The 24,905-nt window shown below is 31.6% G+C and overlaps 4 protein-coding genes across 5 annotated transcripts; 2 read left to right on the forward strand and 2 right to left on the reverse strand.

Annotated features, from left to right (window-relative positions):
- The first annotated feature begins 4,831 nt into the window (after positions 1-4,831).
- LOC146942611 (calmodulin-binding protein-like protein) lies at positions 4,832-8,281 on the forward strand. Of its 2 annotated transcripts, none has more exons than XM_085756625.1 (2): positions 4,832-5,518; positions 6,400-8,281. In XM_085756625.1, exon 2 carries the CDS (start codon positions 6,452-6,454, stop codon positions 8,009-8,011), a length of 1,560 nt encoding a protein of 519 aa, XP_085612751.1. In that variant the 5' UTR covers positions 4,832-5,518; positions 6,400-6,451; the 3' UTR covers positions 8,012-8,281. The 2 variants fall into 2 exon arrangements, with proteins under 2 accessions (XP_085612751.1, XP_085612752.1); XM_085756626.1 differs by having other exon boundaries at positions 5,204-5,487.
- A 9,382-nt stretch (positions 8,282-17,663) lies between these two features.
- LOC146942612 (uncharacterized) lies at positions 17,664-19,340 on the reverse strand. Its single transcript, XM_085756653.1, has 5 exons — positions 19,262-19,340; positions 18,949-19,027; positions 18,436-18,707; positions 18,171-18,308; positions 17,664-18,052 (listed from the first exon to the last, which is right to left on the reverse strand). The coding sequence occupies exons 2-5, from the start codon at positions 19,007-19,009 to the stop codon at positions 17,957-17,959; spliced, it is 567 nt and encodes a 188-aa protein (XP_085612779.1). The 5' UTR covers positions 19,010-19,027; positions 19,262-19,340; the 3' UTR covers positions 17,664-17,956.
- Positions 19,341-20,876: 1,536 nt separating this feature from the next.
- On the forward strand, positions 20,877-22,061 carry LOC146942613 (basic leucine zipper 9-like). Its single transcript, XM_085750049.1, has 4 exons — positions 20,877-20,893; positions 20,987-21,062; positions 21,341-21,466; positions 21,554-22,061. Exons 1-4 carry the CDS (start codon positions 20,877-20,879, stop codon positions 21,860-21,862), a joined length of 528 nt encoding a protein of 175 aa, XP_085606175.1. The 3' UTR covers positions 21,863-22,061.
- A 606-nt stretch (positions 22,062-22,667) lies between these two features.
- On the reverse strand, positions 22,668-23,495 carry LOC146942614 (calmodulin-like protein 3). Its single transcript, XM_085756654.1, has one exon. The coding sequence runs from the start codon at positions 23,340-23,342 to the stop codon at positions 22,800-22,802; it is 543 nt and encodes a 180-aa protein (XP_085612780.1). The 5' UTR covers positions 23,343-23,495; the 3' UTR covers positions 22,668-22,799.
- Positions 23,496-24,905: the final 1,410 nt, after the last annotated feature.

A 24,905-nucleotide genomic window follows, 5' to 3' on the forward strand; every position in this document is an offset into this window, starting at 1 on the left:
GAGTTAATTGACCAGTTATCATTGGTGGAAAGTACTGATAAGTGGCTTCTCATGGGGGATTTTAATCTGATTCTTTCACAGGATGAGAAGGAAGGTGAGAATTTCGGAAGCTCTCATATGATTTCAATGTTTAGGGACACTCTTCAAAATCACAATCTTTCTGACTTAGGTTTTGAGGGTGATAAATTTACTTGGCATAATAAACAAGATGGTGTGTCTAATATCAAGGCACGCCTTGATAGGATGGTAGCTACGCCAGCCTGGTCCTCATTTTATCCTTCGGCTTCAGTTGTGCATTTAACAAGATATGCTTCAGATCATCTACCTTTGTGGTTGCGGCTTGCTTCTAGGAAGCCAAAGAAAAAACACAATGTTCTCAAATTACAACGTTTTGAAGAATGTTGGCTACGTGATAGTGGAATTTTGGAAGCAGTGAAAGGTTCTTGGGAGGTGGCAGAGGATTCTATGTCTGACAAAATTAATCGATGTGTGAATGATCTTTCTAATTGGAGTAAGGATCGTTTTGGTGATGTTCCCAATCAGATAAAAATTGTTCAAAAGAAACTGGATGATCTTAATAAGCAAACCCAGCATGAGGGGGTGATGTCAGAAATTCGACGAGTTGAGGCTAGATTGAATGACTTGGTGGAAAGTGAAGAAATTTGGTGGGCTCAGAGGTCTCGTGCTTTGTGGTTAAAGCATGGAGATAAAAATACAAAAAAATTTCATCAAAAAGCTTCTCAGAGAAAATCTAGAAATTGGGTGGAATCTATATGTGACGATTACGGGGAAAAATTTGATGATGAAGAAGACATTGCCAGAGTTTTTAATAATTTCTTTCAAGATCTTTTCTCTACAAGTCACCCAGAAAGAATTACTGAAGTTGTGCAAGTGGTCAAAGATAGATTTTCGGATGCTATGCGTAACATATTGGAAGCTGAGTTCACAGAAAATGAGGTTTTCCTAGCCGCTAAAAATTTAAAGCCTCATGCTGCCCCAGGGCCGGACAGAATGCCTGCTTTATTTTATCAACAATTTTGGAGTATAGTTGGCAAAGATGTGACTTCTTTTGCTTTGAAGATTCTCAATGGTGGTGGAAATCCGAGCAACATTAATTATACATATATTTGTCTTATTCCAAAAAAGAAGAAGCCGAAGGTGCTAGGTGATTTTCGACCTATTTCTCTTTGCAATGTCATTTTTAAAATAATTACAAAAACAATTGCAAATAGGTTGAAATTGATTCTTCCGGATATCATTGGAAAATTCCAAAGTGCTTTTGTGTCGGGACGTTTAATTACTGATAATGCCTTACTAGCTTTTGAAACTTTCCATTATATGAGGAAAAAAAGAAAAGGCAAGAAGGGGTGTGTGGCGTTAAAGCTAGATATGTCAAAAGCATATGATCGTATCGAGTGGAATTTTTTAATTGAGGTGCTTCAGTCTATGGGTTTTTCTCAGAAATGGCAGAACTTGATTTTCAATTGTATTTCCACGGTTTCTTTCTCTGTGTTGTTGAATGGAAGTCCTTGTCAGAAGTTTTATCCTCAACGAGGACTCCGTCAAGGGGACCCTTTATCTCCTTACCTATTTATCATATGTGCTGAGGTTTTTTCTGGGCTTCTAAATAAAGCACAAACAGAAAAGGGCCTTCATGGAATTCAAATTGCTAGAGGAGCTCCAAAAATTAATCATTTATTTTTTGCAGATGATAATCTCATTTTCTGTAGGGATTCTTTTCAAGATTCTCAGACCATTCAAGAAATTCTTAATACTTACCAATCTGCTTCTGGTCAACTTATTAATTTGGACAAATCTAAAATCTCTTTTAGCCTAAATGTACCTGATAATCGTAAAATTTTGTTCCAAGGTTGGATGCAAATTAAGGTTGTTGAGTGTCATTCAAAGTATATGGGGCTTCCTGCTTTTGTTGGTAGGTCTAAGAAACAGGCTTTCAATTTTGTCCAAGATAGGGTGTGGAAGAAGCTGAAAGGTTGGAAAGAAAAATTTCTATCAACTGCTGGGAGAGAAGTTTTGATCAAATCAGTGGTTCAAGCTATTCCTACGTATGTGATGAGTTGTTTTCTACTTCCGATGGGTTTATGTGAGCATATTGGGAGCATGATTAGTAAGTTCTGGTGGGGTAGCAAGCAAGGTGAACGTAAAATCCATTGGATTAAATGGGAGACATTATGTAAGGAAAAAAAGAAAGGCGGAATAAGCTTTCGAACATTTTATGAGTTCAACCTTGCACTGTTGTCTAAACAAGGTTGGCGTATTATGCACAACGACGACTTATTGATCTCACAATGTTTGAAAGCAAGGTATTTTCCTAGAAGCAATTTCTTGAAAGCTTCAACTGGTTACTGCCCAAGTTATACATGGAGAAGTATTTTGCAAGCACGAGTGGATGTTATTGAGAAAGCTGGTATTTGGCGAGTAGGAGACGGTCGTCTAATTAATGTATGGGAGGATAATTGGCTTCCTTATCAAAATGGACATAAGATTTGGTCCCCTAAACCCCCTAATTGTGATATTAATTTTGTTTCAGATCTCATTCACCATGATATTCGATGTTGGAATGCTCCTTTAATTAATGAAATTTTTCTCCCTTTTGAGGCTCAAAAAATTCTTCAATTGCCAATTTCTTTCTCTCAATTGCAAGACGAATTTGTGTGGGGTGCTTCACGGTCAGCTACTTTTTCTGTGAAGAGTTCATACCATTTCTTAAAGGCAATGCGTGAAGCAGATGGCTCACATAGCTCAATGCAGGACAATAATCACCAAGTGTGGAAAAAATTATGGAAAATAAAAAGTATTCCAAAACACATCCACTTTTCTTGGAGGATTTTACATGAAAAACTACCAGTAAAAAATAATTTGTTTAAAAGAGGAATAAGTAGCGATCCATTGTATGTTCTTTGTGGGGAACATAATGAGACAATTTCACACCTCTTTATGGAGTGTCATTGGTCAAAGCAGATATGGTTTGCTTCCTCTTTAGGTGTGGTATTTAATTCGCATGATTTCAGGTATGTTCCTTTTCATAAGTGGTTAGAGGAAAATATTATTGATGTCGATGAGGATCTTATAGTCCATGTTCTGGCCTTGTGTTATGAGATATGGTGTGCTAGAAATAAGAAATATTTTGAGGGGACTGATGTTGATGTGGCTGCAACTATTCAAAAGGCACTAAGATCTATTGTGAATTTTAAGAGTGCTAATAAGGTGTTGGTGGAGACACTAAGTGGAAGCCCAATTTTGCCAATATCTGATGTTCATTAGACACCTCCTTTTAGTGGTTTCTATAAGCTTAATGTTGACGCAGCGGGTCTGGTAGAGGGTGATAAGTGGGGTATTGGTGTTGTTGTGAGAGATTATGAAGGTGTTGTCGTTGGTGCTAGTTGTTGGCAAGTATGTTCATTACCAGATTCAGAGGTTGCAGAAGCTTTAGCTATGCGAAAGGGTTTGGAATTTGCAAAAGACATGTCTTTTCTGAATCTTATAGCAGAATCAGATGCTTCTAATGTGGTTTTAGCGTTGAATGTTCACCAACAATCTCCCAACTATGTTGGCTCTAATATTCGAGATTGTATTAGTTTTAAGGGTAGTTTTCGTAGTTTAAATTTTTTGCATGTTAGGCGTGAAGCCAACCAAGCTGCTCATTATTTAGCTAAATATGCTCTTAAGAATTTAGATTGCATATGAGTCGAAGAAACTTCGCCTTGTATTTCTGCTGTCTTGGCATTTGATTTATTGCCAGACTTTCGTTAATGAAATTGTTTTCAACGTCAAAAAAAAACTAATTTTTAATGCAAAATTAACTTAACTGTATTATCAAGTAGCCAGTATAATATTTAAATATTAAGGCCATGCCTTTCTAACCCATCGATATTATAATAATAAATATGTCAGTGATAATAAAAAATAAACATGTCTCTATCAAACTATAATTTTTATTTGTCTTCGATTTATTTATTCAAATCAAGTGTATTTTTCCTAAGAAAGAGAGTGAATATTCAGAGATATTAAGAAAATGAAAGACAATGACTTTTCTAACAATGTAGATAAACAACAAAATTAATTAATGGGAAAAATGTACTCGATATCATCAATTTTATACGATGCTTCTGTCATACGCCGGTGCCATTAATGACACTGTGTCATTAAATCTGGGCCACACAAACACATTGTCATTGCATCTGGGGCACACAACACATCTATCTTGGTGTCATTAATGACCTAGATTTAATGGCACGGTGTCATTAATGGCACCAAAGTGCTACCCCCAGGCAACCCGGCTACATTACAATGTATCCAGTTGGTCTAGTTCCCAAGGTAGAAGATCAACAGTAGAATAATTCGTTTTTTTAATGAAAATTAGGGAGAGGAAATGGTGCTCTAGATATAAATACTAAAATACTTTTGAATTTAAAGAACACGTACAACTAAATTTATGTTTAAATCATATTTGAATCTAGAGCATTTGGTGTACGACAAGTCTTTTTACAGCTAAATTAAACTATTGAAGTCGGTAGATAATAATTCGATATTATAGTAGAAAAAAAATATTATCATTAGAATAACTAAACTGATTCTAGCTAGAACTAATTTGTTTAAATTTATAAAAAAAATTATTTGATGAAAGATTGTTTAGGAAGTCATATTTCCTAAAAAAAAAATAAGTTATATATTCACTAAAACAACCAATAAAAAAAATGTCAATTCTTTTGGAATAACTTCAAAAAATAAAATAAAAAATAAACCATGTGATAACATTCCTTTCTTTGTGAACAATAAAAATGACTTGGAAAATCCGAATGTGGTGTTTTAATCATTAAGCAACGGTGCTAATTAGATAAGTATCCTTTTTTTAGGAAAAGATTTATTGTAGTCCATCATCATTTCATTGATCAAAAATCGCTCAATCATTGAAATAACGGGGACCAGCTTAGGAAATGGATGTTCTTGCAAGAGATGGAGAATTGCTTTTTTGGGTTTCTTAACTATTGTTTGCTATTATTTTATTTTCATAATTATTTTTTGGTCCGTTTAAGTCTGTTAAGGTCATCATTGTTATACAACTTAGTCACTTCTGTTAGTTTTGATGGAAAATGACTTAAAAGTCTTTCCTTTGAGTTGTTTGAATTATTATTATAAAAGAAAAGGTCAACCTGTCAAACCCACATGTTCCGGTTGGTTATTCACAGCTTAGTTTTTGTTTACACAAAACAGTTTATGGTCTTAATTCAATGGCCTGCAATGCAAACACCCTCACCACTTTTTTGGTTTGTGCTTAATTTGCGCATCATTGTTGATATTTTTAACCTTCCTAAATTCCTTTATCCAATTTTTACCTTACCTTCTAGATAACATGTTTCTTTTGGTTTTATCTCGTTTATCATATAATCTCATCCCATGTTTTAAAGCAATTTCATTTGCTTTGTGCCCACAAATTGACTCTTGCATAAACTTGCTTTCAACAAGGTATGTTTTCTTCTTTCAAAGAAAAAACAAGGTACGTTTTCTAAACATTAACATTCTATGCTTTGGTTGTTGTGAATTCGCTCTTCCTTTTTCTTTTTTGGTTGCTTGTTTTAATATTGAATTGAATTGAACTTTATTTTTTCTTTCATAAGTTTTAGAATTTTACTTGCTTCTCTTAATATCGGAAAGATGTGTGTAATGTAAATCATTGTGTCACACGTGCATTATTTGGTTCTTTTTCTTCTTTTATAATGTCAAAGGAACATGAATTTTGTTAGAAGAATCCATAAAATATTATCAATTAATCACAATCATTTCACTAATACTTTTATACATCTTCAAAATTTCGTTGAAGAGAAATGTCTTTTAACGTAAGACAAATATTATGTGCAAAGAAAGATAAATATGAAAAAAATAAAAGGTAAAAATAAAAAGGTGATTGTTCATCTCCCCCTTATATGTTCAAATCAATCATAATATATCATCGAAAGCTTGTTTCCGGTGATATATTTTCATATTTCGGTAAAATGTTGTATTTTAGGGAGGTTACTTGAGCAATCACCAAATAAAAGGTGACATTTCTTAGGGACAACCCAAAGATAAAGTTGGAGAAGCCTTTGCTATAGACCAACTTTCAAAAATATTGTTCTATAAGAACATATTTTCCCCCCTTTTATCAAACATAGACATAGATATGGACTTATCATCCATGCCCCTTATTTGTACTTACACCAAATTTATGGTGCACGTATTCTTTTTGAAATGTAGAATGTAAATTTCAATTTAAAGGTACATACCAAAAATTTCAATTCAACAAAATCTCCACTCACAACTGAATGCTAATTTTTCTTAACTTTAAAATATACATCCTTTATATCTAATTTAACATGGATTATCTTTACTAATATGCAGGTCATTTTGCAATAATTAAACTATTATTATCTAAGACACCAAACCAACATACATGGCAACAAAAACAAAAGATAGTGGTAGTATTGCGGGGAGCAGGGAGAAGAAAACCACATCTTCTAAAGCTCCCATCACAACCACAAAAAGAACCTCAAGACCATCTAGTGCAAGTTCTGTAGAGAGTTCCAGCACCGGCCTATCAGAGAAACAAATTCCCAACTACCTTAAACCAACACTTAGCTCACAGCCAAGATCTCAATCCTTCAAGATTTCAAGAAATGATACTGCTCCAAACAAACCTAATTTGGACAGAAGAAGATCTTTTGACAAACCACCATCACCTTCAAGGTTAGCAAAACAAATTCAACAATCTCCTTCAAGACTACAACACAAATCAACTGTTAGAAATACTTTCCCTTCTTCCAAACCCATTTCAGAGAGAATATCATCAAAGACTCCAAAACAAGGTACTACTAAGAAAAGCAGTTTAAAGAATATTGCTACAAAAAGTAGTACTAATGAAGAAACAACAGAAACAATCAATGTTGTTGAAACTAAGACAGAACCAAAAGTTAAAGAAGCCATGACAAACAAAGTTAATGCTGGGGAAATAGAAAAAATTGAGAATATTCAAGAAAGTAATCATGTTGAAAGTGTGCATGAGATTAATCAACCTCATGATCAAGTTGGGGAAGTAGAAAAAATTGAGAATATTCAAGAACGTGAACAAGTTGAAAATGTACCTGAGATTAATCAATCACATCAAGTTGGGGAAATAGAAAAAATTGAGAATGTTCAAGAACATGGTCAAGTTGAAAAAGTACCTGAGATTAATCAATCACATGAAGTTGTGGAAGTAGAAAAAATTGAGAATGTTCAAGAATGTGATCAAGTTGAAAATGTACCTGAGATTAATCAATCGCATGATCATGATGACCTTGAACTTGAACAAAATCAAGGAAATGATCAAAATATTATACACATTCAATCTGATAATGAAAATGGGAAAGAGGTAATTCTTGAACAAAATCAAGGAAATGATCAAAATATTGTACACATTCAATCTGATAATGAGAACGGGAAAGAGGTAATTCTTGAACAAAATCAAGGAAATGATCAAAATATTGTAAACATTCAATCTGATAACGAGAATGAGAAAGAGGTGATTCCTATAGTGTCAGAAGAAGTAGCAAAAGAAGATCAAAACGAAGATGAACATGAAGATAATCAAGATCAAAATGAAAATACTGATACAAACCAAGAAGAAGGGAACATTAATGAGAGTGATGTACAAGAAATGAATGATTCAACAAATAAAGGAGAAGTTATTGAGGCGAAAGAAAAAGTAGAAGATCAAAAGAATGAGGAAGAGTTGGAGAAAGAAGAAGTTAAAGGAGCAACAAATGAAGAAAAAGAGGAAATTGAAGAAGCTAAGGTGGATTCACCAAAGGAAAAGGAAGAAGAAAGTGGTGTGGTGCAAGGGAAGAAAGAGTCTTCTCAAGTATCTAATGATGTGATTGAAGAAACTGCTAGCAAGTTACGAGAAGAGAGAAAGAATAAAGTGAGAGCATTGGCTGGTGCATTTCAAACTGTTATTGATCATCAGACTAAATGAAATACAGAATTTCCATTTGGTTTTGTGTTAGAAAGTGAGAACATGACACTAAACAGGGTAAATACAAAGACAAAAAACATCTTTGTGATCTCTTAAAACATGAAAAATGTTGTTGATTATATATATTGCCTTCAAGTATTTGTGGATTTTATAGGCTTGGTGAGTTTATAAACATTTGTAATTAATACTAATAATGTATGTTAGTTTAGATTGTGATTAAATAATTAAAACATGATACATTGTAAATACAAGCATTTTAAGCTTTTGTAATTATATGTGTAAAATAATATTGGGTTAATTATGTTTTTGGTCCCTACAAAATTGCGACCTTGTAAGTTTAGTCTTTACTTAATTTTAATAGCATTTTTAATCCCTACAAAAAAAATTTACTTATAATTTTAGTCCCTGCTAAAATAAATTTTGTTTAATTATCCTTAAACTCTTAAATTTTTTAACGATTCTTTTTATACAAGTTTAGAACACTATGAAAGGTTCATTTACTAAAATTTATAATTTTTTAACATGAAATAAATTAAATATGAATTTTTTAAAACGACAAAAGTTTAAGATATAAGTAACAAAAATATGGACGTAAAAATCAAATTTTTGCGATATTTTTTTCGGAGGACCTTTTAATAACGTTTTTAACACGCCTGTAAAAAATTGTTGAAAAACTTAAGAGTTTAAGCATAAATTAAACAAATTTGAATTGAGTAAGGACTAATTTATTGAGTGCAGAAATTTTTTGTATGGATTAAAAATGCTATTAAAATTAAGTAAGGACTAAACTTACAAGGTCGCAATTTTGTAGGGACCAAAAACATAATTAACCCAATAATATTTTCGTTTGTTATTATTATACTCTATGCATTATGCATGTTTTATATGTTCTAGGGGCTAGCTTTGATATTTTACTACAATTCAGATTGTTAGTTACTTTTAATAATTTTTTTAATACCCTACAAAAATCGACTTCTTAAACTATCATTCATTAAGACTTATTGAATGAAAAAAATATATAATTAAAAAAAATATAAATTAATTGCAAGGGATTTCAATAAAGATATCATTAAAGAATATGGAATTATTATTTTATAAAAAAAAATGTTTATTTGTACATTTAAGTTTTACAATTGTGCGGTTTTGGCCTTCAAAGTTTAAAATGAGCAATTTTGACCCTTAAATTTTACTTTTTTTAAAAAAAAAAAATATTTCGTAGTCTCATGCATATTTTGAAAAATTATGGCAAAATTATCAATTTGGCTAATTCTAATGACATGACATCGTTGTGTGGAAATTATCATTTAAAGATATAAAAAAAATGGCACCATATCCCCATGAGCTTGGCTCAATTTGTAGGGATATTGCATATTATATGCAGGGGCTGGAGTTCGAACCCCGGACACTCCACTTCTCCACATTTAATTGTGTGAGCTCTAACCACTTGAAAAAAAAAAATGGCACCATCGCCTTCCTTCTTCTTTTTATTTTCAAACAACAGTTTTTTTTTTTTGTGCTGTTACAAATTAACGAGACAAAACAAAAGAAAAAGTAAAGCTTAAATTAAGTTATAAACTCATATTTCAAGATGAATGATTGTATGATAGGCAGGGGCAGTCCTAGTGAGCATAATACTTTAAATAAGATCTCTCATTGGCCATTAAATTTATATACATATTTTGTTATCAGAAACATGCACCAATGCAGTGTTATCATTTCCATGTAAAACATCTTTAACAACAATGATGTTAGTAGCATAAATGTGTAAGGCATGATTGTGATCATAAACAAACAACTCAACCGCTTCTAAGGATCTGCCTACAAATAATATTGATATAGCCTTAGTTGTGAGAAAAATCAAGACACATTTAACTAACGCGCAATTCAGCTAACAACGCATTACCTCCAAAATCATAGTGCGAAAATCTAGTTACCAATCTCTGCCACGGTTGCAAAGAACATTGATGACAATTTTAAGGGAAAAAAGTTTTTGTAAACTGAAATTCAATTGGGGTAATATGAATATATCAAATATTATTTTAATTAGATATCAAACATGTATACTGTTTATCAGAGTTAATTTTAAACTTAATCATTATCGTGAGTTTAACTCAATTAATAGGGATAATGTCTTATAATATACAGGGGTTGAAGTTCGAATCCCGGGCCACCTCACTTATTCACTTTTAAAAAAGGTGCATTTCTAACCACTAGACTACTTGAAAAAAATTAAAACTTAATCTAAAATTTAGAATTTTACTTCTTATTTGGAAATACAAGTGCTGAAAATTTAATCAGAGAAACGAGGAAAAGACAAATAGTATATCATTAAGTTTAATAATTTGTTAATAACTTATAAATTATGCAATATTATTTTTCTCTCATGTATTAAATATGACTTGTAGAGTCATGCATGTCAATAACAAAATATACCATCAACTAACTACATGGATATCAATCACTAAGAACACCACTAACCAACTACATGCATGAATTTTGAATCTATTATTTCTAATTCTTAATGTATTAAATATGAATCGTAGAGTCCTGTATGTCATGTAATTTTTTAATAACTTATAAATTATGCAATATTATTTTTCTCTCATGAATTAAATATGACTCGTAGAGTCATGCTTATCAATAACAAATACCATCAACTAACTACATGCATATCAATCACCAAGAACACCACTAACCAACAACATGCATGAATTTTGAATTTATTCTTTCTAATGCTTAATGTATTAAATATGAATCGTAGAGTCATGTATGCCATGTAATAATGAATATTATATACGTTAGCTAGAAACAAAAAATGATTGTAAATTCTAACTTTTATTACATTTATGTATTATCTATCTATTATCTATCACATAATTGTTTTTTATATAAATAATTGCATAAAATGATATCTCCTTCTTTTGACTTGCATATTATTTCATGAGTTTTTTTAGTATATTTTTAGCCGTAGGAGGTAGATACGAAACATTACCCGAAATCTTTTTGTCCGACATAATATAAAGGGTTAATTAAGTTTTTAGTCCTTATAAATATTCACGGTTTTGTTTTTAATCCCAACAAAATAAAATCACACTTTTTAGTTCTTGTGACATTTTTCTTAAGCATTTTAGGGACTAAAAATTCTGATGAAAAAATTTTATAGGAACTAAAAATGATGTTGGAAAATTTTATAGGGACTAAAAGGTTGTTGAAAAATGTTGTTGCACATTCTTCTTACCTTCGTACGATAAAACTACCAAAACTGACGTTTGGCATTTCCATAGGCTGCTAGATCCCAAAAGATACAAATATTAAATTTGAACACCAACGTAAAAATAAAAGGGTTTTGCTAACAAGTGTTCTAAGGTCATTGTTTAAGGAACCCACAAAAAGAAACTATGTCTTGAAAATACAAGTCCAACACATGTTAAAGTCATAACCGTACAATTTCCAATGCAAAAGTTGCTACTTTTAGATGCTTAAACAATGCCCTTAGGGCACTTGTTAGCATTTTCCAAAATAAAAATATTGGTGTGGGCCACGGTAGCATGTTATATTGGTGTGGCCTATGGATGATTAATACTTTTTGAAATAATATAAGAAAAAACAGAAATACACTTTTTTCAAAAAATAAAAATCAAATTAAAACAAGAATGACAATTGAATCATCAAAATCGAATTCGGGATAAAGTGGTACAAATTTTAAAAAACCAACATTAATTCTTCTTGGTCGAGAATGAATCTTTAGACAAGATAGATTTAGGAAGGAAGAAATAAAATGGAAGTCTCACATCAGAGGATCAAGAAACTGACAACGTGAAAATTAAATGACCCATTTACATTTTCTAGTTCATTGAACACATTCAAGAAAAGGCATTAGAATGAAAGAAGAAAGAAAGAAATGAACCAGTGTTCAATGAAGATGATGATAGATGAAACAAGTCGTTGGTGTTCTTGGTTCGGAATAAAGAACATAAGCAGAAGGGAAACCAGAGGAATCAGTTTGTTTAGCCACTTTCCGAACGATCTTATTTGTCTTCGACAAAGGAAAACAAAAAAGAAATGACCCTCATAAGCTTCGAGTTGCTGGTGATGGTGGTAAGGGAGAGAGTGGCTTTGGAAGATTACGTTTTTATTTTTTAGAGGCAATGCATCCAATGCTATCTCTTATTTATTCCGACTCCCAAAGCAGATTTGAGTAAGTGAATGAGAAACCTTGTTTTGCAAGAAACACAAATTGACTCTCACTTTATATGGGTAGTTACTTCATCGTTTGTTTGTTGGTGTGAATTGAAGAGGTGGGACTTCAAGAGTGGGGGATTTTTCATACAAAATATAACAATGGAATTGAGAAAAGACCTCGTACACATTCTCATATAAATTGTCAAGTTTACCTAACTTGGATTGCACTATGCATATAAGCCATAATGTCATAAGAATTTGTTAAATAAACGCTTATTTCAAGTATTTATCTAAAAACCACATTAATGTATGTGAGCTTGCATACAATTGGAAAGAGACCTGATACACATTCTTTCAAAAATTGTTAAGTTTACCTGATATAGAAGTAACTTGCATATAAGCCATAATGTCATAAAAATTTATTAAAGAAACTCTTAATTCAAGTATTTATCTAAAAATTACATTAATGTATATGAGCTTGAAAAGAAAATTCCCATCCATTAAAAGAACATAACATCCAGAGTAAAATCTAAAAGGTCCAACTCTTCTCCATGCCTCTATCAAAGGGCACCACGATTCAAATCATCTAGTGTAGGAATTGGAATGGATCCATCAACAAAAGAAAGTTTGTTCTTAGCTCCAAAGGCATGCTTCATTGAACGATTACATGCAAGGTAGTTAGAACCAGTAAGAGGAGTAACAACAACCAAATTTGATCCTTCACTAAGATGAACGTAAAATGCAGAATCAGTGTTTTGTTGTGGTGGTTGAACAATTACAAGAGAAATTCAAGGAGGCATCGCAAAACAAACGAAGAATCAAGGATGAAATAGAAAACAGAGGAAGATATAAAACTGCGAAGAATCCAATTGCGAAGCTTAACGGAGAAGAAACAATATTCTCAAAACAAAATTGAGATCAAGCATAAGAAGAAATGGTGAAGAACACATAGAATCATCACAAACAATAGAGAAAAACGTGAAACAAAGGAGCTTGAAGGAGAAGCTTCAATGGTGGAAACGTAACTGAATCGTAACAAACTTCCTCTCATTAGAGAGAGAAGAAATTGATTCCATAATATGAAATGAACAAAATAAGGTAAAATCTTATTGATGAAATGAAGAGTACAACGTGTATATATACTACAAGAGAGGCTTAACTAACTTTAAATGTGACCATGTAGAAAAGATAAATGCCTAAAATGCCCTCTAAATGTCTTTCTTGTGCTGCAAGCTATCTCTCATGTTATGTTTCTCTTTCTTATCTTCTTCATTGTGCAATACTTTTCGATTTCATCCTTGAATTGTGTTTCAAGATATTGACAATGTTTACTAACATTAGTATATGATTTTATTCGTCCTTCTTTCATTGCGTTTTGAAATCTATACATTAAGTATACGGGTTTCCTCGCTTATATTTTGTTTAACCTTCATTCTTTTATTAAATGTATCTTTCGTTAATCAATTTAGTAGTCTATGAAATTAATAATAAAAGACACATTTATAAGGATATTTTTGTAATCTCAATACATTGAGAGACTATGGTTGACTTCCACACGTACATTTAAAGATCAAAATAATGTTTCACTCGCAATTTTATTATGAGAAGAAAATAAAAACAAAACATGTTGATGCTACTACCCCTAAAAATACAGTTTTAGTTCATGCAAATTACTTCAAACATCATACAACACAATAATTATAACACATTACAAACATAGGAAACTTAGAAAATACTAATAACTATTGAATCAACTTCATAAATAGTCACATTCAAAACAATCTCAACCAAAAATTCTTCTCTCCAAACTTAGTTGACGCCGAAATTTAGTGATAAAAATCTCTGCCCTTCTATCAACATCATCTTCCGAATCATAACTTGATGTTCTTCTATTTTGTACCATGTTATCCATATTTATATTTTCATCATCTTGGAACCTTCGCAATACCATATGATTACCGAACAACCTGCACCATCTTTGTTTTACACTTTTTGATACAATATTTGAATTCACTCGCAATAGAGAATTAAGTTTCTTCACAACCTTTTGTAATTGTCGAATGAGGGGTGAAAATTTATGCTTATGCATTGTACGTTGTAGGGAATTAAATCGAGATATTTTGGTTACTAGCTAGCCTGAAGCTTATATAGAAGAAAAACAAATTAGAAGCTTCTTACAGAAGCTTTGTGTATTGGAACTTTCTTAAGAAATTGTGTTAAACGATTTCTTAAATTGGTAATGATTGGAACAGTAACAGGCGAAGGTTTTCAGCTATTTGCATGATGGGTTCCGAGAAATATAGAGGAGTTTAAAGTTCATGAAATTAAAGTGTCCAAAGCCTAAAATGTGGACTATAATATATTGGATTCATTCTTGGAAGGCGTTGATCTATTTCTCTGTTAGTTAAATATGAAAAGGATTTTGGCACTTCTCTTTTTAATATTATACTTTATTTTAGAAGAAAGTGTAGATGGAAATACAAGTTGAACTAAAAAAAAATAAAGAGTGAATATTCATTTTGATATTTCAAATCGTAGGTGTGATAATGCAGACTCTTGAATTTATGTGATAATGTAGTGAGGTTCGAACTTTGGTTCACCACATTGTAAATGTTTAGATTCTCCAACTAGATCAATCCCAAAAAAAAAATTGGTAAGGTTATCACAAATTTTTTTAGTGGAAGGTTATTGTTTCATTCCACACTTAAGCATGCCACACTATGCTACGAGGTATTGTCCGTTTTGGTATAAACCTTTCACGGTTTTGTCTTTTGTAAAAGGCGTCTCTTTGGCGGAGGAGTATGAGTGTTGTATATAAACTACATTTGGTCTCGACTTCCAAACAAAGTGAGACTTTTAGGTGTACAAAAATAATTATCACAATTTAGTCACTTGAATTTCATATAGGAAAATACTAAATAGTAAATGGGATGCCTATCTCATTTAGGTTCCTTCTTTTACCATCATATAATTTTCTCACGCGTCCTATATAGTTTGAATTAAATAATCCAAACAACGTAAATACTCTATAATAAAACCCTCCAAAACACGTTAAACATTTCAGATGCATGAGATTATGTATCAGATGCATGAGCGACTAAGATGTATCAGGATTTGAAGAGGTTGTTTTGGTGGCCTGGAATGAAGAAGGAGATCACAATTTAATAATAGAAGATATCTTATACAATGTATTAATTATTTTGAAGATGTGTGCTCGGTTGAAGAGTAATGTATTTTTCAAGGGGTATAGCAATAGATGTAATATAATGCAGTTCATGGTTCCTAACAAAATTTTTTGAATTTCAAATTGAATAAGTGTTGGAAGAAAATACATAATTAGGGTTAGCACTTAGCAATTAATGCGGATCATTTGGAGGGAATTTTCTAGGTTTGGTTGTTGCAAACCTAATAAGATTATGATTCTTCTGCTGTTTGTGTAATTTACCACGATTTAGGTTTTTTTTAGAGAAACACAGTTTAGGGTTTGCTATATATAGCCGAGTTTGCATAGAAATTAGGGTAGCCGAGTTTGCATGGAAATTAGGGTATTCTGTTTGTAAACGTATTAAATAAGTGTACAACAACTTGTCAAAAAAAAAAGTCTACAGAAACAAAAGATATATACAAACGATGACATAACAGGATAGGAATGAAAAGCTCATCAGTGAGGAGAAATATTAAGGATTGCTGCATTTTAGAGAAAATTTGTTAGGTTAAATTGGTGCGCTGCATTTTAGATGGAATTTGTTAGATTAAATTTCTTATTGTATGTCACAAGTGGGCTTGTGACATATTTATTTATTTTTCATTTTTTATTAATTTAATAGAATTACTTTTTAAAAATTAAAAAAAATAATTGATATAAATATTTATTATTTAAGATGACACATTTAAAGGTACAATACTTTCAAACGAAGAATAAATATTTAACGCAATACAAACCAAATGCAATAAAAAAAATATGCATAGATTGTTACTGATGTTCAGTATTAATGCAATTTTTTCGGGAATGACCGGTCATCCTACAAATGCCGCATTTTCTCCCCTCATTTTTCACAACGTCCATCTCGGTCCTAATGCGAGTAATTGCGAGACGACCTTTCTTTGCTCTACGCATCGCTGAATCGGGAACCACCTTTGAGCTTACATAAGTTGGCCAATATTGTTGGTGGTGAACCACGTCGAAATGGATATTGTATACAGAGGATACACACTCATTCGTAAATTTTTGATCGACAAATATTTTTTAGTCGTAGCTAAAACTAGAACATGCGGCAATGACATGTGAGCAAGGTAGGTGTAACGCCCTGAATTTTCCACAGTCGCACCATTTACTTTGCAGATCGCCCTGAATTTATTTCAATTATTTTTTTTGAAATTTTTTAAAACTAATTCTATTAAATTATTAGAAAAAAAACGAAAAGTAAATAAATAAATATGTCACAAGTCCCACTTGTGACATACAATAAGGACAAAAAAATTGCAAGCTTTGAGAGAGGGGTATGTCGCAAGTTGCTATTGAGACATAGTGGGTATGTCGCAAGTTGGACTTGTGACATAGGTAGGTCGCAAGTCACACTTGTGACATATGGGTCAACCCTGCAAAAGTAGGGTATTTTTGGTATTTTTGTTTCAACTGGGGCATTTTTTTGATTTTTTCATTATAGGGCATAAAAAAAATCCGTGCTATGATCACAAAAAAAGTGATAGAACACCCCATGTTTTTTTACCTTATTAATTAGGTTCTTTCTCTTCTCTCACACACATACAAGACATATATACAACAGACAAAATAATTATCAAAACTTCTTTAATTTATGAAAACAATTTTTAAACTAACAATTATGAAGTTGATAATACAACGCATAATCAGAGAACAAATTTGATTTCCAACACAACCATAGGAAAAAACAATTCCTCTAACCCAGAAAACTTTGGAATACCCTCAAACCTCAATCAAAGATTTCAGCAAACGATTGACAGAACAAACACAACCATATGAAGAAACGATTAACAATAACATTCCGGTTGATGTCTGCAAAATAAAAATCAAATTGAAAGTTTTTGGCGAAAAAGGGTTCCGATAATGCTTGATGTTTGTTGTGCGAAGGTTTTACAGAAGGTGGGGTGAACTTTTGTTATGCGTTTTCCAGAAAAAAGGGTGGGGTGAACAAGTGAAAGAGTGATTAAGTTTATTTTATATAAAGGGTAAAATTGAAACTTTGTGTTAAATGTTGGAGTCAAGGTATAAATGTAGGGGTGTGGGGTATAACTTCCTCATAACTATTATTGAAATACTAAACATTTGTTTAAAATAAGATAGGCATAGATATTTTGAATGTACAAAAATCACCTTTATATTCTCTAAATATTGTTTCGATCAAGTATTATAAAAAAATATTGTTTTTCTTCATATTTCTTCGATCAAGTATTATAATTTTATTAAATTATAAGATAAGAGAGAATAAAATTGACATTGGTGAAATGTACATTAACAATAAGAAAAGATAGTTGCGAGTATCTACTAGATGCAAAGCATTGCATCAACATTCCTATAAATGAGACATCTAAAAACGAATATTTCAGTTGTTGCTCGAATCCATCTAAAATGGACATCAATAATAAGAAAAGATAGTTGGGAGTATCTACTAAGATGCAAAGCATTGCATCAACATTCATAGAAATCAGACATTTAAAAAAGAATGAAGGAAAATATTGCATTGGCAAAGGACCCATCAATCAACTATCCAGACATCCTTGATCTCACTTGGCAGTCAGCCCCTCCAACCATTGCGTCTCTCCAAAATGTTTAGCCAATAATGCCTTCTCACTAGCAAAAAGTGCCTCTACCTTGGCCGCCTGCTAATGTTAAAAAAATTCAAATATTATTAACAAAGAAACTAAAATTGTCAAACTTGAATCAAAAGCATTGCTAAAGGCTCCATAAACTTTGATAAGGTTTTCGGGAAAAACTTGCCGTAAATTGTTTACAAGTATTGTTGCAAAGACTATGATACAGAGAGAGAAGTAGAATGAATTCCTGAGTGAATTTAACGGGAGGAGTCTCCTTCTTAACTATAGACAGGATAGTCAGCAATGCCTCTCTCCCAGACACCTGTTGGTTTAGAAAGTGAGATAGAAGAATTACAATACGCACAAAGAAAGTAAAATTCTGAAACTTAAATCAAAAGTATTGCTAAAGGCCCATAAACTCTCTGTTAACATTTGCAGAAAAAACTTACCTGGGTTTCATGATCACACGTGTCAGTCAAAGTTGAAGATTTAGCCGTCGAATAGCCATATTTAGCCGACAAATATTGAGATTTAGACTTAGCCCTAGAATGGCGAGATTTAGATTTAGCCTTTGAGTAGCTAGATTTAGATTTAACCCTTGAATATACAGAACTAGCCCTTTGATAGCCGATCCAAAAATAAGGAAAGGGCTTTGGGGGCTCACGGCTAAAGAGAAGGTTAACTAGATTGAGTTTGAGTATGACCAAAGAAAGCTCTTTCCCTAGCAAAAAAAAAAAAAAAAATGAAATCAGAAATCAGTGTAGGACGACATCAATATACTAAAATAATAATAATGAATGAAATGGGCTCAATCGATATCTCAACCTATGTGCATCAACATTCAGTAATTCAAGTACATAGAAAATATTAATAGTTCCAACATGCTTTCAAAGTTACCCAATCTTAAAAAAACAACAACAAAGACAGACAATCTAGAATCTAAAAGAGATGATTTGAGTTACCTATTGGAGCTTTTGAGGGGATGGTCAATGGGTTGAAAGTAAGCTGCTGGCACCGTCCCATCAAATTTCAACAGCACGGCTAGTATGAAAAAGAACAAAATTCTTAGACAAATTTATTTGACGATAATAATAAGAACAACAACAACAACAATTGAATGAAGTTAAGGATGACTCATTCAACTTAACAACAAAAAAGGACAGAAAATTTGTGTCTAGGGTTTAATTTCTGAAAATCTGTCACAGCCTAAAAAGCCCCAATTTAAAAGTTATGAAACCCTAGTCCCCAAATTGGAGAAAATTCAAATATTTGTACCTTTTGAGCAATAGGAAACGTAGCACGGTGAAGAATGAGAAAACGTAGAACAAAACGAGAACCTACAACGCGATCGATAGTTATATATATATATATATATATATATATATATATATATATATATATATATATATATATATATATATATATATATATATAAAGGAAAGTTTTATTTTTATTAAATTTTTTTATTTTTAAAACAGATATTTTATTTCGCATAAATATCTCAACAAACTTCATACGTTATTTTGATCTTATTTACATATTTTACTCAAATTTTAATTAATTTATAATATTTTATGTAGCATAAATATCTCAACAAACTATTCATATATTTTAAAAAAAATTCAATTTTTATACTAAAAAACAATTGCATAATTTTTTATTATAATTAACCATTTTTTAAATTTTTAATACTTTTTTTGACATAAATTTTTCAATAAATTTCACAATTTAATCTTAATTCAAATTTAAAAATTGTTTTATTTTGTTTTTATTCACGTGGCCTCTTCCATGTTAATTTTCATAATTTTATATGTTTATAAAATTAAATATTTTTATCCAACAAAAATATGTCAACAAACTATATATCATTATTTTACTCCGAATACATGTATTTTTTTTTTTTTTGAAACGAATACATGTATTTTTTTGTCATCCTAATAAAAGCTACCGTTACATTTTTTTGAAAGGTCTACTATTTTGTTTGCGTGAACCGAGTATCCTCTGCATGTAGGACATAATAGTTGGCAAAGATCTCCCCAAGAGATTTAGTGTGTTACATTCATAGGTTTACAACTGAACCCAGGGGCGGACTCACGATGTAGTGAGGGGGTGAAACTAGAAAAATTACACATGATGCCATTGGTTTTTCTATTTTTACTATCATATTATACTAATTGAACCCCCTGGAACATATTAAAATCCTTTGGGTAAATGATTTTGCACCTTGCCTAGCTCCTGCCATACGCTACTATAGTTAGAGTGTGTTATATCCATTCATTAACTTTTGATTGGCCATGGACATAAGCTTGTAGGTCGTGTATTCTTTGAGCTATTGTATTTTTCTGTTGAAATTTTGAGTTCTTTTTCTCCTTTTTTTTTCTTCTTCTTTCTCCTTTAGCCTTTTTTCAAAAAAAGGAAAATGATAATTAGTGCCTAGTACACTAGTTAAGGAAGCATATATAGTAGAAATATTTTGGAATTTATGTAGTCAAACTTATAAAAGTATAAAAAAGTATTATTTTCAATGTAATTTTTTTTGTTTTCTTGACTAGCGTCTCCGAAACACTAGTTAACATGACCTTTTAAAAAAATATTATATTAAGAGACAAAGAAAAAGTGGAAAAGAAGTTTATAATTAGAACCTTAAGAGTGTTTTAAGTCATGTATTAGCTTACTTTTTTGTTTTCAAGTAGTTTAGTATATAGAAATCCACTTTTTTAAGCTGAATAAGTAAGGTGTTTGGAGTTCAAACTCCGACCATACGAATTTTTTTTTAGCTTGCACCCTGCTCCGGGTCCTGGCTACGCCACTGACTGAACCCAATAACCATAGTCTCTGGTTAAGTTGTCTATGTGACTATATATGGTGTTCAAATAATTGTCAACTTGATATGAAACGCCTCAGAAGGTATTTCTGTCAAATTAAAGCACTTTAAATACAACACTTCTAATTATATATGGTTTTCAAATGATGATATAATGATTCGTGACATGGTTTCAGAAGGGTTTCAAATTGCGAGTCAGCCAAGAGGTCAAGGTGGAGAAAACAAGCACATTTGTCTGAACTTGAGTCTCAGGTAACTAATCAATGTTTTGGAAGTCATTAATTTTGTTTCTGGAATTGTAGGTAGGTTACACAATTTGATATCTCATGCAGGATTTTGAAAGTTAGTTAATTCTGAGAGCAAATTCTAGGAAGCCTACTATTTCTATTTCAGTGACTGAATTAGTCATTTCATTTGTTGATTAAATTTGTTTGTTTTTCAAATTGAAGCATAATCTTTTGTGAGATGTATAACAGCTAAACAACATAAGTCATAATCACTTTCTTCCCATTTGAATTTTGATCTCTCAGGTTGAAAAACTGTCACTGGAAAATGCAACACTACACAAACAGTTTACGGATACTATTCAACAATTTCATGAGGCTGATACAAATAACCGTGTGCTAAAATCAGATGTAGAAGCTTTGAGAGCTAAGGTATACAGTGAGTTTATTCTATAATTATGCATACAAAAATAAATATCAATGATTGAAGAAATTAATTAACATATACTATTATAATAGGTGAAGTTAGCTGAGGATATGGTCACCAGAAGCTCTGTCACCACATCACTAAACAATCAGTTTCTTCATAATCAATGTCAAATGAGCACACCGCCACAACTCAACATGACTACTAATATTCGCCGCATGCCACATGTTTCGCCAACCATCAATGTCCAGCAGGGAAATAGTGCCTCATACGGTGGTGTTCCGGTTGGCGTGCACAATTCAAATCTTGCTGGGTTTGGAAACTTGGACATGACTTACAATGATGTCGTCGACAACGGAGTCCTAAGCAATGCTATGAGTCGTGTAACTATTTGGCCTTAAGGGTTTCACTTGATCACTACATCAAATTTTACATTATGTCGTATTTTGTGTATTTCATTAGTAGATTAAGTTATTATATTACTTAGGTTCCTCTTTTATTATTATGCTCATCAATACCATGATGAGTGCTACTCTGTAATGTTTGTTCTTCATCTATGTTTAATTACAATTATTATTAATTAATATTGTTTTAGGTCCAGTTGCACTCATTCAGTGAATTCATGTGGCAAAGTTTCGCCAAATATGCTCAGATCTTATCCTTGTTACAAAACCTCAACTATTTTGTTTTATATTTTCGTTTATATGATGCTAAATTTCCAAAACAAAGCTATGATGCTATACATGTCAAATTAAAAACGATGTAATTTCTAAAATAAAAGAAAATGATTTCATTGACATGAACTGATTGTTAGAGATACACACGAGAATGATGTGTATAGATAGCTTTTGGTTGCTATATGATAATCTTACAGACAGCATGCTTAAATTTTCTGCACATTTAAGCTTTCAGGTCAATGAATAAATGTTCATATGTTACCGCTTTTTTGCGCCAATCTAATCAAGAAATGTAGGAACTAATATGACCAGAAAACTCAATTATGACACAAATCAAATGATTGAACTTAAGTGATTGATCATATTTTACTTACCTCCCAACCACTCTAGGTTACTACGACTTTTTCCTTCAAACCAGAATGTTAAAACCAAAATATCATGCATGACATATATACTAAATGAAATTTGTCTGCGATATTGCAATCAAGATTGATGTAAACAGATGATGCAAAAAAAGCTTCATAATTCATTTTCATCATAGAATTATACTGTGACAGATCAAACCAATTTAATTTAACTTAATTTAATAGTTTACAGTTGAGGGATCAATAATTATTATTACATTACCCTAAAATCAAGGAATGAACAAACTGGTAAAGTACTATCCCATCATCAATTCAAACTCACCAAAATCAACTTTTCCATCAAAGTTCAAATCAACAACCTTAACCATCCTTTCAATTGTATTCATATCCCAACCTTTATCCAAACCCAAGCAATCAAGCACTCTCTTCAACTCCATTGCATCTATATATCCATCACCATCCTCATCAAATATTTTGAAAGCTTCAAGCAATAACTCACTTCTCTTTGACATGTCTTCCAATTCACCAAGCACCTCTTCAACAACCACTTCTTCTTCATCATCATCTTGAAAGGCTTTGTTCTCCTTTTGATCAGATCCATAGATCAAACCAAGCTTCTCCACCACTTGCCTAGCATTTTCCTTCTTGATTCTTCCATTTGTTTCCATTCCAAAGACAGTAACAAGAGCTCGAATCATCCTTTCGTCGAGCTTCAGCATATTATGTTGATGATTTTGATCAAGGTGATCATGATGAGGCATTGAGTTTGGTGGTGATGAGTTTTTGAATGCTTGTAAAAATTCAACTACAAATTTGGAAAATGCTTCTGTTATACCCATTTGAACCTTAATAGACCAAAAACACTATGATACAACTCTTGAATACTACTTTGTTATTTGACAAAAATAAGATTGGAAGAAAACAAGTGAGTAGAAGAAAGCACTATGGAAGATTTTATTTCGTTGCTCAAACTTGTGTGACATTTCTTTTACAGTTGGATCATTTGTATTATGGCCTTGGTTCAATTGTAAATCACTGAAGTGCCACTGTATGGTACAATTTTCAATTAATAATGTTAATAATTGAAATGCAATTTTATATTGGCATTATAGAGTTCCAAGGCAGCTGGCACATCACTTGAATGTGTTAAGTGCATAATACATGCATTAGTGTATGCATTATTAGATTAGATGTATTATGAATTTTGGTTTACTATATTGTATCCAAGGCATGGAAAATTGATAATATGACTGAGAAGTAATCATTAGTACTAAAGATAGGATTGTGTGTTCCCATGAGCATAATTCATCAAAAACATTTAATGTAACAAAACTTGTGCACGTTTTAGAAAGTAGTAAAGGTGACCAACAGTAAAAATATAATTGACCTAACCTAACCATGTTTAGTTTAACACTTAAGGGACCAAATTAGGAACTTTTAACTCATATCTAATGGAGAAATGATATTTGAACAACCATTTTTTTGACAACCATTGTGACAATTTTCTCTCTCATACTCACAATAACGCATTATGTTTTTATTTTCTTTCTCTATTGCTTTAATTTTTGTGTCAATACCTCTTCTTTTTTATTTTATTTTGGTTGTCGCAAAAGTTGTCATATAAATAGATGTTCAAATAACATATCTCTATCCAATATCAACAACTCAAAAGAGGTAACTTAGCTAAAAAAAAGAATAGCGCATTGACTTAATAATAATAATAATAAACACATATATTAAATGTGGAATTTTCAATTTGTTCAGTCACCATCTCCATTCAAAAAATATATTTAAATAATAAGACAAAAAAAAAAATTTGGCTACAATAATAAGACAGATTCAGCAAACAATATATATATTTTTTTTGAAAGAAGCAAACGATATTGTTATCTTTTTTGCTATAGTGATTATTAAATTGTTTAAAAGTTAAAACTTTATCATTGATAAAGTCCCACGTACTAGTTAACCACGGTGCGAACCATGTTCAAGAAACCTACAATACATTCACAAATATTTTGAAAATTGATTTCCCTCTCCATTACAATACTATCGTATTTTTAGGAATTTTGCTCTTTAGTATTCTTCTATTAAACCTTGAACCCAACAAAGATTGAATCTTTATCATTCTCCCGTATCAAAAATCAATTTTTATTTTTTTTTAAATAACATATATATCAAAACCACACTCGCACAAGCCGCCCAAGCCGGCGGGAAAAAACAATTGGCACCGTAAATATTCGGCAACCACTACTCTAGAGGGGAGAAAGCAACCAAAAAAACCCAAAAAAGAGAGAATAAACACCAAGAAGTAGCATGAGAAAAAGTTTCAGAAAACAAAATTTGATTTTACCATTGCATCGTCGACAATTTGCCTTTTAGCATCCATTTTTCAGCTGAATCTA

This window comes from Medicago sativa, chromosome 3 (genome assembly GCF_051527215.1).
Source record: "Medicago sativa cultivar Bolivia chromosome 3, Bolivia_mono, whole genome shotgun sequence".
Lineage (NCBI taxonomy): Eukaryota > Viridiplantae > Streptophyta > Magnoliopsida > Fabales > Fabaceae > Medicago > Medicago sativa.